The sequence below is a fragment of the Tachypleus tridentatus genome, chromosome 7 (genome assembly GCF_004210375.1).
Source record: "Tachypleus tridentatus isolate NWPU-2018 chromosome 7, ASM421037v1, whole genome shotgun sequence".
Lineage (NCBI taxonomy): Eukaryota > Metazoa > Arthropoda > Merostomata > Xiphosura > Limulidae > Tachypleus > Tachypleus tridentatus.
This window is the reverse complement of record NC_134831.1, coordinates 59,428,983-59,443,680: the sequence shown is the minus strand read 5'-3', so window position 1 is coordinate 59,443,680 and position 14,698 is coordinate 59,428,983. Positions and strand designations below refer to the sequence as shown.

Below are 14,698 nucleotides of genomic sequence, written 5' to 3'. Positions count from 1 at the left end.
CTAACAATCCTTTAAAAACCTAAGGATCTGAGGTGAAGGTGCACCAAAGAGAGGCAAACCTAAACAATCTTGAATCAATAGGTCCTGTACCCAATGGACAGTCACCAAAACTGCTGGCAGTGTGAGAGTCAGTAGTGGGCAATATGTCAACTCATCAACAAAATCTATGATGAAGGCACAGAAAAGGGAGAGGAAGAAGAAGAATGGAAGACAGGAGCTGGATGATACAAAGGAGTGGTGAAGTAGGAATGGTAAGTCTGCAGCCTCTACACAATACTCCAATGAATCTAGGAGATCACTAAAATAAAATTGACATAGAAATAAGGCCAACTTAAATCATGGAAATTTGTGTGGGGTAAATAAAGAGGAGTTAAAAAGTGTCTAAACTTAAAATATTCCAATAACAATGGAGCCAGGTATGGAAGAAAAAGGTAGAGAAGTACAAGTGCATTAACATGGAGAAAAGAAAGGAAGGAGTTTCCATCAAAATCCCTTTAGGAGAACAATGGAGAGCATCAGAGAGGAAGCAAATGATTGATTGATTTAGTGTTTTATGGCACAAAGCAGCGAGGCTATCTGCGCGCCAGACATTCGGTAAAAATGTAAAAAAAAATAAAAATATATAAATAAATGTAGTAATAGACATAAATGGAAATGGAGGTAAAACAAAAAAGTATAAAACCAATGTTGACACCTAGTCTACAATGTTAAGATAGAAGGCAGAGTATAAGAAGTTGTAAGGTATTTACTCTAGCAAAAAGGTAATGATCATAACCCGCCAGGAAAACTAACAGATAAGTTCAAGAACCACCGTCAGTCACCTGAAGTTGGTCTTTCCAGTCCTGGTTCCGGGTTATGTGTCATAGCAACCAGTATCAAAATGTAAAAGAATAGAAGTTTTAAAAGACACTCTGCAAAATCATAATAATGAGTAGCCAAATGTCCAGTAAAAAGATAAAAGTCAAGTAAATGGAGTAAAATTTGTAAAAGTAATTGAAGATGAAAGCAAAATGGCAATTAAAACAGAAAATGGCGTAAAAACCAATGTTGACATCCAGTCAACAAAGTTGTAAAGAACTACCTGTAGCAGAATGGTAATGATCATAACCTGCCAGGAAGACTAACAGGTAAGTATAAAAAACCACCGTCAGTCACCTGAAGTTGGTCTTTCCAGTCCTGGTTCTGGGTTATGAGTCAATATGGCCAGTACTAAAAAATTAAGTAGTAAAAGTGTGAAATGATATGCAGCAAAAGTATAATAACAACTCGCCAGGACGACTAACGAGTAGTTCAAACGGATAGCTCAAACAGTAGCGTTAGTCACCTGAAGTTGGCCTTTCCAGTCCTGGTGTCGAGTTATTTAATGTTCTGGCCATTGTCCAATGTCAAATTGAAGGAGAGAGATTAAAACTATAAAAAAGAAACCACAATTAAAAAGGTTTAATGAATAAATATGCAACACTTAAATGAGATTAAAAAGATTAATGGCCATTAAAAAATTAAAAACATTATCAAGGTGGACAGAGTCACCATCACCAATAACTCTGTCCAATGTTACAGACTGACCCTGGGAAAAAATATGTTTAAAATATTGCAGTCGTTGAGAATTGTAACGATGGGAAGAAAGTAAAACGTGGCTGATAGTGATTTGAGTGTTACACAAACTACACATTGGTGCATCAGTTCCAGATAAAAGAAAATGATGAGTTAAAAAACTATGACCAATGCGTAGCCTAGTGAGAACAACTTCCTCCTTTCAAACTTTACGGAAGCTAGATGGCCAAAGTCCAATTTTGGGTTTGATTTGAAAAAGTTTGTTGTCACGTTGCTCACTCCAAGTGGACTGCCAGCTGGCACGGAGCCGAGCCTTGAAGACAACACCATAGTCCATGTACAGAATAGGCACAGGAGTGATGGTGCTGAAGCAGACATGTTTAGCTGCCATGTCTGCAAGCTCGTTCCCGCGAATACCAACATGGCCTGGTATCCAGAAAAACTGGATTAAAGTAGCTGCTAATGAGAAATGGGCCAGTCGGTTTCGAATATAAGCGAGAATAGGATGTGAGCTAACGTGTAGCGATTCCAAGGCAAGTATAGAACTAAGCGAATCAATATAAATAGTGCAGTTGGAGTACTGCTCAGCTGCAATATGATCCAGGGCAAGAGATATGGCATACAGTTCAGCAGTGAACACAGAAGCTGCAGAAGGGATTCTGCGTGCAACTACTGATCCATAGCAAACCATAGCAGAGCCCACTGAATTACCTGATTTGGAACCATCTGTATAAATGGGAACTGAATGATTGTTTGAAAGATATTCATTGAATAAAAGACGGTACTTCCAATCTGGAGTATCTGCCTTTTTTAGGTGACTGAGAGAAAGGTCACATTTGAGGGCTGTAATAAGTCATGGTGGGATGGGCCAACCTGTGGAATCTGCAATGTTATCCAAGGACAGACCCAATTCATCTAATTGCGCCCGGATGCGAAGGCCAAACGGAGCAATGACAGATCGTCTGTTCTGAAAAAGTACTGCCCACCGAGGAAGGAAAACACATTTCCAGGTGGGATGCTTTGGTAAGGAAAGAAGTTTCGAAGTATATTGTAAAGATAGTTGCAAACGGCAAAGGTGTAGAGAAGGTTCATGAGATTCAATGTATATACTTTGAACTGGAGAGGTACGGAAAGCCCCAGTGCAGAGTCGAAGTCCTTGGTGATGAATGGGGTCCAGCATCTTTAAGGCCGAGGGTCTGGCAGAGCCATAGACCACTGATCCATAATTGAGTTTCGATCTAATAAGAGCACGATATACCTTTAACATTGAACAGCGATCTGTAGAAGAGAGAACACGGAGGATGTTCAGTGCTCTTGTGCATTTGACCCGAAGCTGCTTTAAGTGTGGTATAAAGGTCAGTTTACGATCAAAGATAAGCCCCAAGAACTTGGTCTCCGGGACCACTGGCAGCAAAACTTCACCGATATGAAGTTCAGGATCAGGGTGAATACCCCGTCGACGGCAAAAGTGCATGCATACAGTTTTGGAGAGAGAGAAATTAAAGCCGTTCTCCAGAGTCCACTTCCGTACACAATTGAGGGCGGTTTGTAGTTGCCGCTCAATATATCTCATGTTTGACGACTGACATGAGATATGAAAGTCGTCGACATACAGCCCATTCCCAACAGTGAGAGGGATTTGTTCAGTGATGGCATTTATCTTTATACTGAAGAGTGTAACATTCAATACACAGCCTTGAGGGACTCCAAGTTCCTGTACAAAAGAACGGGAAAGTGTCGAACCCACACGAACTTGGAATCTCCTGTCCATTAAAAAAGTTTTAATAAACATGGGTAGATGGCCACGTAACCCATATGTATGGAGGTCTCGCAAAACGCCATACCTCCATCTTGTGTCGTAAGCCTTCTCGATGTCAAAGAATATTGATACAAGATGTTGGCGGTTGAGAAAGGCTTCTCTGATAGATATTTCAAGACGAATTAGGTGGTCTGTGGTGGAGTGCTGTCGACAGAACCCACACTGGGTGGGCAAGAGAAGGTTGTTTGATTCAAGGAACCAAACAAAACGAGCATTAACCATCCTTTCTAATGTCTTACAGAGACAGCTCGTCAAAGCAATTGGACGGTAGTTTGAAGGAATCTTGGGATCTTTCCCTGGCTTAGAGAAAGGTAAAATAATAGCCTGGTGCCAGGCATCAGGAAAAACATTCTCCTGCCAGATCCGATTGAAAACAATCAGGACATCAAGAGAAACAGGAGATAGATGGTGCAGCATGTCATAACGAATATCATCAGGTCCAACAGACGTACTGGCAGACCGATGAAGGGCCATTTTTAGTTCCACCAGGGTAAAGAAACAATTATAGTCAAAGAAACAGTCAGTTCGAAAGGATAGAGGTGATCGCTCTGCCCGAGTCTTGATGGCCAGGAAGGTGGAGGAACAAGCAGAAGTGCTAGATACCCGGCAAAAGCTTTCACCTAGAGTGTTAGCGATGTTCCGAACATCAGTCACCTCCTGACCATCAGAGAGTAAGATCAAGAGGGGGGACAGAATTGTAGTGCCCATTAACCTTTCGAATCCTGTCCCATATGATCTTGGAACTGGTGGTAGAAGATATGCTGGTTGTGAACTTAATCCAAGATTCCTTCTGGCTTTGACGTCTTACCCACCTAGCATGTGCACGGGCCCGTTGGAAAGCAACCCGGTTTGAAAGTGTGAGATATCTACGAAAAGTATCCCAGGCCCGCTTTTAAGCCTTCCGTGCTAAGTGGCAAGCAGGATTCCACCACGGACGAGGCTATCGTGGAAAACGTGTCGAGGTTTTAGGAATACACTGAGCAGCTGCATGTGTAATACAGTCAGTTACCGCTGCTACACAGTCGTCTATTGATGGCTGATTTACGATGGCAGGATCAAGTTCTGCGAGAGCAATGAAAGTGGACCAGTCTGCCTGATCCAGCTTCCACCGGGGCACGCTGGTAGGGTGGCATCGACCACGGCCAGTCTCTCTCAAAAGGATCGGAAAATGATCACTGCCTAGTGGATTACTGTCAACCCTCCATGAAAAATGGGAGAATAGTGAAGGAGAGCAAACTGAGAGATCAATAGCAGTAAAGGACTGACTAGGTGCATGAAAGTAAGTAGAAGAACCAGTATTGAAAAGAGAAAGATTGTGATCAGAGAGCATCCGCTCTACAGATCGCCCCTCCCTCAATAATAGCACTTCCCAGAGGGGATGATGTCCATTAAAATCCCCTAGGATTAGAAATGGAGATGGCAATTGTTCAACGAGAGCATCAAGATCTGATTGATCATATGTCTCTCCAGGGGACAGGTACAGAGAACAAACAGTGATGGTATGACCCAAGGAAACACGGATGGCTACAGCCTCCAAGGATGTGTTGAGTGACAAAGACAGGGTGGGCACGTGTTGATCAACCAACAGTGCCACCCCTCCATGTACTCGACCATCACACAACCTGTCATTTCTGTACAGAGAAAACTGCCAAATGGAGACAGTATCAGCAGTTTTGAGAAATGTTTCTTGTAAAGAAAGACAAACAGGATGGTAGGAAGCAATCAGCGTTTTGATATCATCCAGATTAGAACGTAAACCTCGACAGTTCCATTGTATCAAGGTGGCCATTTTTAAGAACGGGTAGGTGAAGTGGCTGGAGAACCCTTCGGTTTACGACCACGCCTTTTTTTCTTTACTGTCTTTAGTCGGAGGAGGTCTATCAACCTCCATGGATCCTGCTCTGGGTCGGGTGGGCAGGTTTTTGTTATTGGAAGGGGAATCCAGTGACTGAGGATGCGAACGAATAATTTTTTTGTCTCTTGTGGTGGGAGAAAAAGATGTATCAGAAGAAATGCCTGTATTTGAAACTGAAGGATGTGGATCTTGAGGTTTGTTGGAAGGTATGGGAGGAACAGAGATGGGTGTGGAAGTCGATTCATCAACCTTTTTAACCACGGAGGTCAAAAGGCTTTTCATTTGTTTTGAAACTGATTCTCTTGGAGGCACACAGAGATCTGTCTGCACTCCCACTGTAGTTGTGGAATGAAGTGCAGCAGCATATGTCCGAGATGGAGTTGTTGACAGCAATTTCCGAGCCTCAGGATAACTAATGTTATGTGTCGTTTTCAAACGTTGCACCTCTTTTTCCTCCAACCATTTTGGGCAAGAATGAAAGTAAGAGGGGTGAGAACCATTGCAGTTTACGCAATGTGGGTTCATGTCACAGTCATAGGCATCGTGGTCCTTGCCTCCACAACGAGCACATGTCAGGGAACCACAACAAGATGTCTTTGAGTGGCCGAATCTCTGACATTGGAAACATCGAAGAGGGTTTGGTATGTATGGCCGAACCCTGCAAATGAGATAACCTGCCTTGATGGTGGCAGGTGCACGTGGTGAAGTAAATGTTAAAACAAGGGTATTTGTTGGCAGTGTAACTCCATCTTTGCGAGTGGAGATGCGCCTCGCTGCAGAAACTCCTTGAGTGGAGAGACCAGCGAGAATCTCTGACTCGAACGCTCTTCAAATCCCTTTCAACAATAACTCCTCGTGAAGAATTCAAGGTAGCATGGGGTGTAACCTCAATAGGTATATCCCTAATTGCCTTTGAATTCAAGAGGAGTTCACTGTGTTGGGATGTGGATGTTTCAACCAATATGTCACCAGATCGAAGTTTCTTTACTGACTTTGGAGAGCCAGCAAGTCCCTCTAGTCCCTTTTGAATAAAAAAAGGAGACATTTGCCCTAAAGGTTTTTCTGAAAGAGAATGTAATATAAGAAAATGAGGTACGTGTGTTACTGATGTTGAAGATTGCTGTTCTGAGTATTCAAGACGTGGTCGCTTACCCATTAACTGTTTTTTTACAATTTTATTTAAATTTTTTAGAGGATCCATAGGACAAAGAAAAAATTTCGGTACCCACTGACCCCACCCACCATGGAGCCCTACAAGAGGACGCACTACAAAGTCACGCAAGGACAATGCAGCAACGCCAGGGTTTCGTGAGCACTATACCCAAACACCAGCATCAGGCACAATGTCCACAACACCCGTTGAGAACTTCCAACACTGGTACTTGGTTGACTCTAGCCCAAGTGGACCAGCCGATTGACCCAAGGGGGGCCACCCAAAGGCCGCCCATCTACAGGAATTCGAGGCCAAAGTGGTGTGTTAGGGTTGGACCCCTCTCCTCCCCTTCACGGGTCACCACGCACGGCAAACACGTGGGTGGATGTTTAGATCCCAGAGAAGGTAACCAGATAGAACAGAACCTTCCCTGGGAGGTCCCCTCACCACGTACAGGAATCCACACCGAGGGGGGAAGCAAATGAAGGCAGAAAAACAAAGTTTTGGAAAAGTGAATGGATATATCAGGGTTTGAACTGCAAACCTGAATTAACAATGCCAAAACATGAGAATCAGAGGTATGAGAAGGATGAGGCATGTTGGCTCCTGAATACAGTTGTTCCACAAAACAGCATGAATCCCAGAAGAAGGAGAGAGAACTAAATAATCAAAGGGAGTAGTATCATACAAAATGAAAACAGTTTGGTCATAAGATATAGGGTATAATGGCAAAATGCAACAAACCTATTTCACCAGTTACAAAAATGAATACAAAAGCTTAGGTGCATCAAAAGGCATAGATTACACAACAAAGAAAGGAGTTGGGAAAGGACTGTCAGAATCCTCATCTTCGTGAATGGAAACAGGAAAACTAGTTGAGATTCAGGAGAACTCTCAAGCTGGATGAAAATTCCAAATTCATAGAGAACAAGAGCCAAATCCTCTTCTACAAATAAGATCCTCCCTAAAGTTACAGTAACAGAAGGTTGTTCAAGTGTCGTATCTATAACACGAGGTTTTGATAACAGTAAATCAAAAATTTACGTCAAAAAAACAGTTAGTTAAATGACCATTGGTTAAACCTTCTTGGAAAATAAATTAGAAATGCAAGAAAAGGAAAAACAAAATTGAAGGAAGATGTAGGAAAACCTGTGATAAATGTGATGCAAAGTATTGGTGAGCTGCAGTGCCAAGCTAGGAAATGATAATTGGGTTCTACAGTATAGAAAGCATCAGCTGCACCAGAAGGGTGAATTGAACGATTTGTGGAGAGTTGTCATTGTCTCATTCTGATTTGTATGCTATGATGCAGCTGTGTCACATGCAATTATGTGGAGGTAGGAAAATTGCAAGATATGTGGCAAGTGAAAAGTTGTTTATGTAGATGCCAGTATTTGTTTATTTTTAAATTTCACACAAAGCTACATGAGGTCTATCCATGCTAGCCATCCCTAATTAAGTAGTGTAAGACTAGAGGAAAGGCAGTTAGTCGTTACTACCCACCACCAACTCTTTGGCTACCATTTCACCAACGAAAAGTGGAATTGCCCATCACACTATAACTCCCCCCACGACTGAAAGGGCAAGCATGTTTGGTATGACAGGGATTCAAACCCACAACCCTCAGATTACAAGTTGAGTGCCTTAACCACTTGGCCATGCTGAGCAGTAGATGACAGTAATAATTGAGAAAAGGTTATTAAGTGAGAAGAGGTAAGGTAGTGAGTTTATTATGTATATATATAAAACCACATATTTCTTTAAATTCTGTAAATGTACAAAACTTGTACGGCAACACAAAAACAACTGCACCTGGGGGATGTTAATGGCCCGTTTCATTTAGACAAGAGGCGTTAATCACATTATTACAGAAAGAATACATTTATGCTACCAACATATATTTGTACATTGTTTGTTGAGGTTTCCCTCTCCTTTGCACTAGGTCTGTTAGAATACTTCATTTTGATATATTTTAACATTATTTCTTTTCTAACCCCCACAGAGAACAGCCTACATATTACATGAAGACAGTGAAAGCCAACATTGCTGTAATAGACAGATTGGTTTCACATCAATTTGTTATATTTGTATAAAGCAGAAGATTATTCTGATATTGTGTTAAAATATTATTCCAGTTAAAAGTGATTAAACAATAACTTAGGACAATAATTGTTACATTTGGAAAACCCAACAAAATAAACCTAAAAAAGACTCATTTATTTCAAGCTCCCCAAAATGGCATTTTTGCTATACTCAAGTCATTTTCTTATTGATGTGTTGATTTCTTTGCAGCAGGAGTTATGCTAGCAATGTGTCAAAAATATTTGTCACACTTTAAAATTATTACTATATTTTTAAAACCTGTAAATTATCTCTTGATGTTTTTTGTTTATTTAATTCTAGTGTATATATATACATGCACACACACACACACACACACACACACATAATGGAGGTTGCAATGTAGATGTCCAAAACACATTCCTTGGAAACTATCATATTGATCATCACCAATCATAATTGGGTATTATTTTCATAACTACACAGTATTTTTATAGTTAAGTGAATAAAAGACTTGAAATGTTCACAAAAAAGTTCATATTCAACCAATAAAAATTACAAAAAAGAAGCAAATTTCAAATACAAAACACTCAAAAAACAAACAAAAATTATTTGTTTTTGTTTAGAGTAACTCACAAGTGTTGCAATGGAAAAGCAAAGGCCTTTCATTAAAGTTGTAACTACAAAGAAATATTTCAATAAAATCTACTCTGTGATATAATGCAATAATAATAATTTATTTTCAGACTAAAGTTCAACAAGAACCCTCTTTCTCATAGATAATAAACATTGTTGAACAACTGTCACACAATTCCCGAAAAGGCAGCAGGCCCAATAGCCTTCTGCAGGAATCAGTAGCAATAACTGCCCAGAGGGTAGATACTTCTGCTAGTATTTATAATCATAATTCCATGTCAGCAAGACTTTTCTGCCAGAACAAAATTATGAATCAAGAGGAACTTGCTGTAAATTTCTAGTTATAAAAAATGAGTGTGTTTGTCTAAATTCATACTATAGGTTGCATTAAATTACAACATATGACAGAATGCAGTGGTTATGGAATGTTTCAGGTATGTCAAAGTAGAATTAAAATTGTACAGGAAGTGATGATTTCAAAATAGGTTGCTTCTCATGAGGAAGACCACTTGCAGAATATGCATATGGGTGAAAGTGTTCACTGATTATTTCAACAGAAAAATCCTATTTGCTGAGAATTTGGGGCCAACATAGGCTCCCAAATGCTCTGGAGTTTATACTTTCTATGTGTTCCGAGTCATTTTGAGCAATTTTGTTTATCAAAACTTTATAGAAAAAATAAATTCAGAACTCACTTAAAATTTGTCATGTTACTGAATGGGCATAATAGATAATAACACAAGGATAGTTAAATATTTTACATTTATGCCCAATTATTTTTGACTCATCAAAAATAAAGACACACCTGGATAAGCCTATTATTTAACAGTATACTAGTCCTGTTATTTCTAAGAGTTAACATTGGTTGGGTATTGAACACAACAAGCAAAGTTTAGCCATTCAATTTCAGTAAGGATCAGATGTTATTCTTATCAATATATCATACTTGATCATATTGTTGGCAGTTACCAATTATATGATGCAAGACAATTTATCTAAATAAGAAACCCAATTCTGACCTATCACAAAATTAGAAGTGCAGTTTAAATATGACAATACCAATTATTTTGCTGGAAATGGGAAATAAGTGCAAAAAAATGCAACTAGTATGAACAAGTGTTATCCAGCCATCTTTCAATACCTGTTGGATGCTAATTCCAGAGTATAAATTATGCAAAACTAAAGTGATGACTGGAGCTTTTTTGTTCTAATGTGTGAACAAACATGACTATATAAATGTTTCTGGGCAAGATTTCTCAGCAAAACTTATTGATTCTCTTGTAAGCATTTCTGTACTTTTTAAAACATAACAATAAGCATATCGTATTATTTACATAAATTTATTAGATCTTTTGTTTTTTTAATAAAACCTCTGTTCTATTTTCAAGGCCTAGCATTCCAAATAAATAAAATAGGTCTCACTATTTTGTTGTAGGAAACAAAATATTTGTTCCAGATTTTGATGACACTTCTATAAAAAGTAAACAGTAATTGTGAAGGTGATTTACCCACAGAAACAAGAAAATTTTAAAACACAAACAACAAGAATTAAATATGTTAACTATTCTAACAACTCTAGAGCATTAATATAAAATGAATTTCAGAGAAGTTTTCTTTTACCAACATCTTTGTTCTGCAAGAGCCTCTTCTTTCTGTCTGATAACCACTATAAAAAACAACATTAAAACATAAGTTTCAGTAAACATTTATTCAGTTGCTCAACATAACTGATGCAATTATTCTTGCTCAGTGTATTTGTATATGAGAGAGGGTTCAATGGAACAATCAGAAAGAAATTAACAATAGCTTAAGAGAATTGAAAATTTTATGTTTTATCGTCACATATAGAATTCTGGTTTTTCTACCTCAGCAACTTATATTACTAACAAAAAAAACTTTCTACACACCCTCTTCAGAGTCTTGTATATAGCTTTTACTGAAACATGGAGTACTGGATAGAGCATACTTAACTTGCCAAAAGTTTCATTTCTACACATTACCATGTAGCATTTCATTCTTGAAAGCCCTGCTAATGGGTATTGTACGATATCTATATTTCTTACAAGTTTTATACTATTATGACACTTTCTGATCAATTGAATGACAACTCATAACAATAAATGTAAACTATATATCCAAGACTGTGCACTAATACATTTCATTTCTACACAGTAAAGGAGTGGCATTCCCATAGTATATGCCTTCTATAAATCTTTTTCTTCACTCTTATCTTCCAATACTATAATTCTTCTAAAAATCAAAATTTAAAATACTAGTTCTCACTTTGTTCACTGTTACAGATCATATATCACTAATCTAATGGCACCATTAATTCAATGCCAAAAATTCATCACATGCACTTATTTTAAATGGTATTTTAGAAATACTTTGAGAAAATATTTAAAAATTAATTTCATAAAGTAAAATATTCATTAAAATTATCTGAAGTCTTGTGTTAAATATAGCATGGATTTTTGTCCTTTATGAACACAAGTGTAAAACATTTACAAACTTGGGACTCTTAGAATACAAACATATTGTCAACTGTCAACATGAGTGGCTAATCAAAATGCAAATGATACTGAAAGCAATTTTAACTAAATTTGTATTACGCTGGCTAAATCACAAGATTTTTCATCCTAACTAGTATCATAATGTTTACTATTTGGAAAATATAATATTATGCACCAATAAAAACATCAGTGTAACATCAAATGTTACAATATAAAATATCCAATACAATTATTCCCATTTTTAAATTATTTTGAAGAGTGTGAATAGATATACTTTGGTTCTCCAGGCTTCCATTACAAATTATAGTTAATTAATCTCTAAATGTATTTCTTATTTTTACTTAACTCAATGGTTTCCAAACTTTGTATCGAGACAAACTAGTATGTCAAAGCCAATTTTAAAGCTCAAGAGAGTTCTTTAAACAAAAAAAAATTAAGAACATAAAAACTTTACAAAAAAATTCATAAAGGAGGTGTTGTCAAAAGCAAGGTAAGAGAATTTTGATATTATCATTGAAAAAAAAGTTTGGAAACCACTGACATAATTAAACTGTTGGTAACAGTAGGTTCAGACAAAATATCAAACATACTGCAGTAACATTAACCAAATCATGTTCTTTAACTACTACTACAATTTTTCATCTTCATTTAACATGAAACATTTTGTAGGATATAACATATTTCAAATTCTGGAGAAGATGAATGGAAAACTAAAAACGTCACACAAGTTAAATATGGCACTTACAAACTAGTTTATAAAATGTATCATATATACACAAGTACGAATCTAACTAGTATAAGTATGACATAATGTGATGGTGAGTTGTGATGCCACTTGAGTTTTCAATGACTTTATATAATTACTAGTTAACACTTCAATATAGTTTTTAAAAAAGCAATGCATCATGTCTAACCTCTGGTAAAGATTTTCCTGCACTTAAATTGTAAATCTTTACATCGTTGGGATTAGAAACTTGCATTTTCTAAAAATTTAATATATATATACTGTTATTCACTTCACACGTTTTTACATTTAACAAAAATTGATAACAGAGTCATCTAGCGTTCTTAAAATTTGTCTCCATTTTTTTGAAATAAGTTCTTAAATATTTATATTTCCCAATAAACTCAGACTCGAACTGCTATATATAAGAATTAAATTTACTGAAAATAACTGTCGTATTAAATAACAGAAAATATAATTTTTGGTTTATTTATGCTTTGCAACATTTCTAGAAGCAGTATAGCAACTCACAGAAATTATGCAACTTTAATAACGTCAGTGTTTTACACAATCAAAACGAATAACCTCATGATCATAACATTTCATAGCACTTTAAAGTGCATCAATATAAATGTTATCTTTTTTGTTAAAACCCAACACAATCAACAATCTGACGACGAAGGGATAAGCTTCAAACATTTGATTTGGTTTGAATTTCGCGCAAAGCTACACGAGGGTTATCTGCACTGGCCATCCCTAATTTAGCAGTGTAAGACTAGAGGAAAAGAAACTAGTCATCACTAGCCATCGCCAAAACCCTTGGGTTGCTTTTTACCAACGAATAGAGGGATTGACCATCACATTATAAAGCCCCACGGCTGAAAGAGCGAGCATATTTAATGTAACGAAGATTCGAACCCGCGACCCTCAACTTACGAGTCGAGTGTCTTAATCACCTGGTCACGCTGAACCAGCTCCAAAGGAGCAACAAAAATTTTCTGTATTCTATGATAGATTGTTTATGCAGAATATTCGTGATGAAACTTTGTAGAATGGACGGAAAATGCCTGTCGTGGAGACGCAAGTGTAAAGGACGACGTTTCGAATGTCTTCGCCTTTCATCTTCAAGAATTGTTTGGTTAGTTTCTGACCAGTTACAGGTATGATAAGTTTTACGAAACTAAAAACATCTTGCCTAATTTTGGGATCAAAGAAATATCTCATTATTCGGTCACATACCTTGACACCCATGACCTCCCACGGGGAGTGTATAGGCAATTTTTAATATTTCAGAACGATAAGCTTTGGGAACAAGGATTTGGTAAACTAAAGTCCATTCCTCTGAAGATGACACATCTGGTGGTCTCCATTTATTCATAAGCTCACCATTTATGAAACAAAAAATCATTTGAAACTTTTTCTAGTTCTTCCTTGCAGAGTGCATATGTAAATAATGAATAGATCTGTGGATCATTTTCTTATTCAATGATCAGTTTACTTTTAGCAAACGAAAATTCACTGGATGAACCAGATACATCACGTCCACCATTGTCACTCACTAAGGAATTGTCAGAAGAACAATTATTCACAAGATCTGTATTCACAAAACAGCTGGTCGAAACGTTGTTTTGTACTTTATTTTAATTAAAGTGCTAATCCCCATACCAGCAGTCTTGAGAATACATTTTTACTTCAAATGGGTTTCTCGTCATCACGTATTCACAAGATCGCCGTCGGATCCAAATAAGATGCCTGAGAAAAATGTATAATATAACCCTTTGAAGATGTGCCCATCATTTGTTCTTGGCTAATTTTTTAGCCTGAGTTCGAGTCACAGCATACGAAAGAAACACATTGGGATTCTCCTTAAGAACAACATCGTCCTTAGATGAAACAATGATCGGCTCGCTAACCATTTTCGGTTCAATAACAACTCTTCCACAAACCCAAATATTTTCCCAAGAATAATGAAACACAATTAATTGACAGAGTTTGTATTACTCCAACCACAACTGGTCCCGAAACTACCTTTGATGTAAAATAAAAGTTGCGAGGAAAAACTTTAACAAAGCCACTCTAAATACCCTGAGCGACCAGTCACAGAAATTGAACTTAAAGGCACTAAATCTTCTAAACAACAATGATGATTGAATCACCCAAGTATCACGTAGAATACATATGAATATGGGTTCAATAGTGTAATTTGTCAAACACAGAGAACCAATAGATACAAAAATGTCTAAGTTCCTCCCAAGCTAATTCAGACTTTTTATCAGTGGCCAAATCAACAACATCGAGTGTTCTGATGAAATTACGTCCATACGTAGACACAAATGCACTACATGTTGCGTCTTCTTTTTTTTTTTTCCAAACACCAACAGTC

The 14,698-nt window shown here is 37.5% G+C and overlaps 1 protein-coding gene across 2 annotated transcripts in view; it reads right to left on the bottom strand.

Moving 5' to 3' along the window:
• l(2)34Fd (nucleolar protein 10 lethal (2) 34Fd) overlaps window positions 1-12,644 on the bottom strand; it is a 61,199-nt gene extending 48,555 nt beyond the window's left edge. Inside the window, exons 1-2 of one of the 2 annotated variants that reach the window (XM_076511934.1) lie at window positions 12,506-12,644; window positions 10,699-10,744 (exon numbers count right to left, since the gene is read on the bottom strand). In XM_076511934.1, the coding sequence (XP_076368049.1) occupies window positions 10,699-10,744; window positions 12,506-12,571 (112 nt within the window). In that variant the 5' untranslated portion in view covers window positions 12,572-12,644. The remainder of the gene's footprint in view (window positions 1-10,698; window positions 10,745-12,505) is intronic. The other variant, XM_076511935.1, reaches the window with a different exon arrangement.
• Window positions 12,645-14,698: the final 2,054 nt, after the last annotated feature.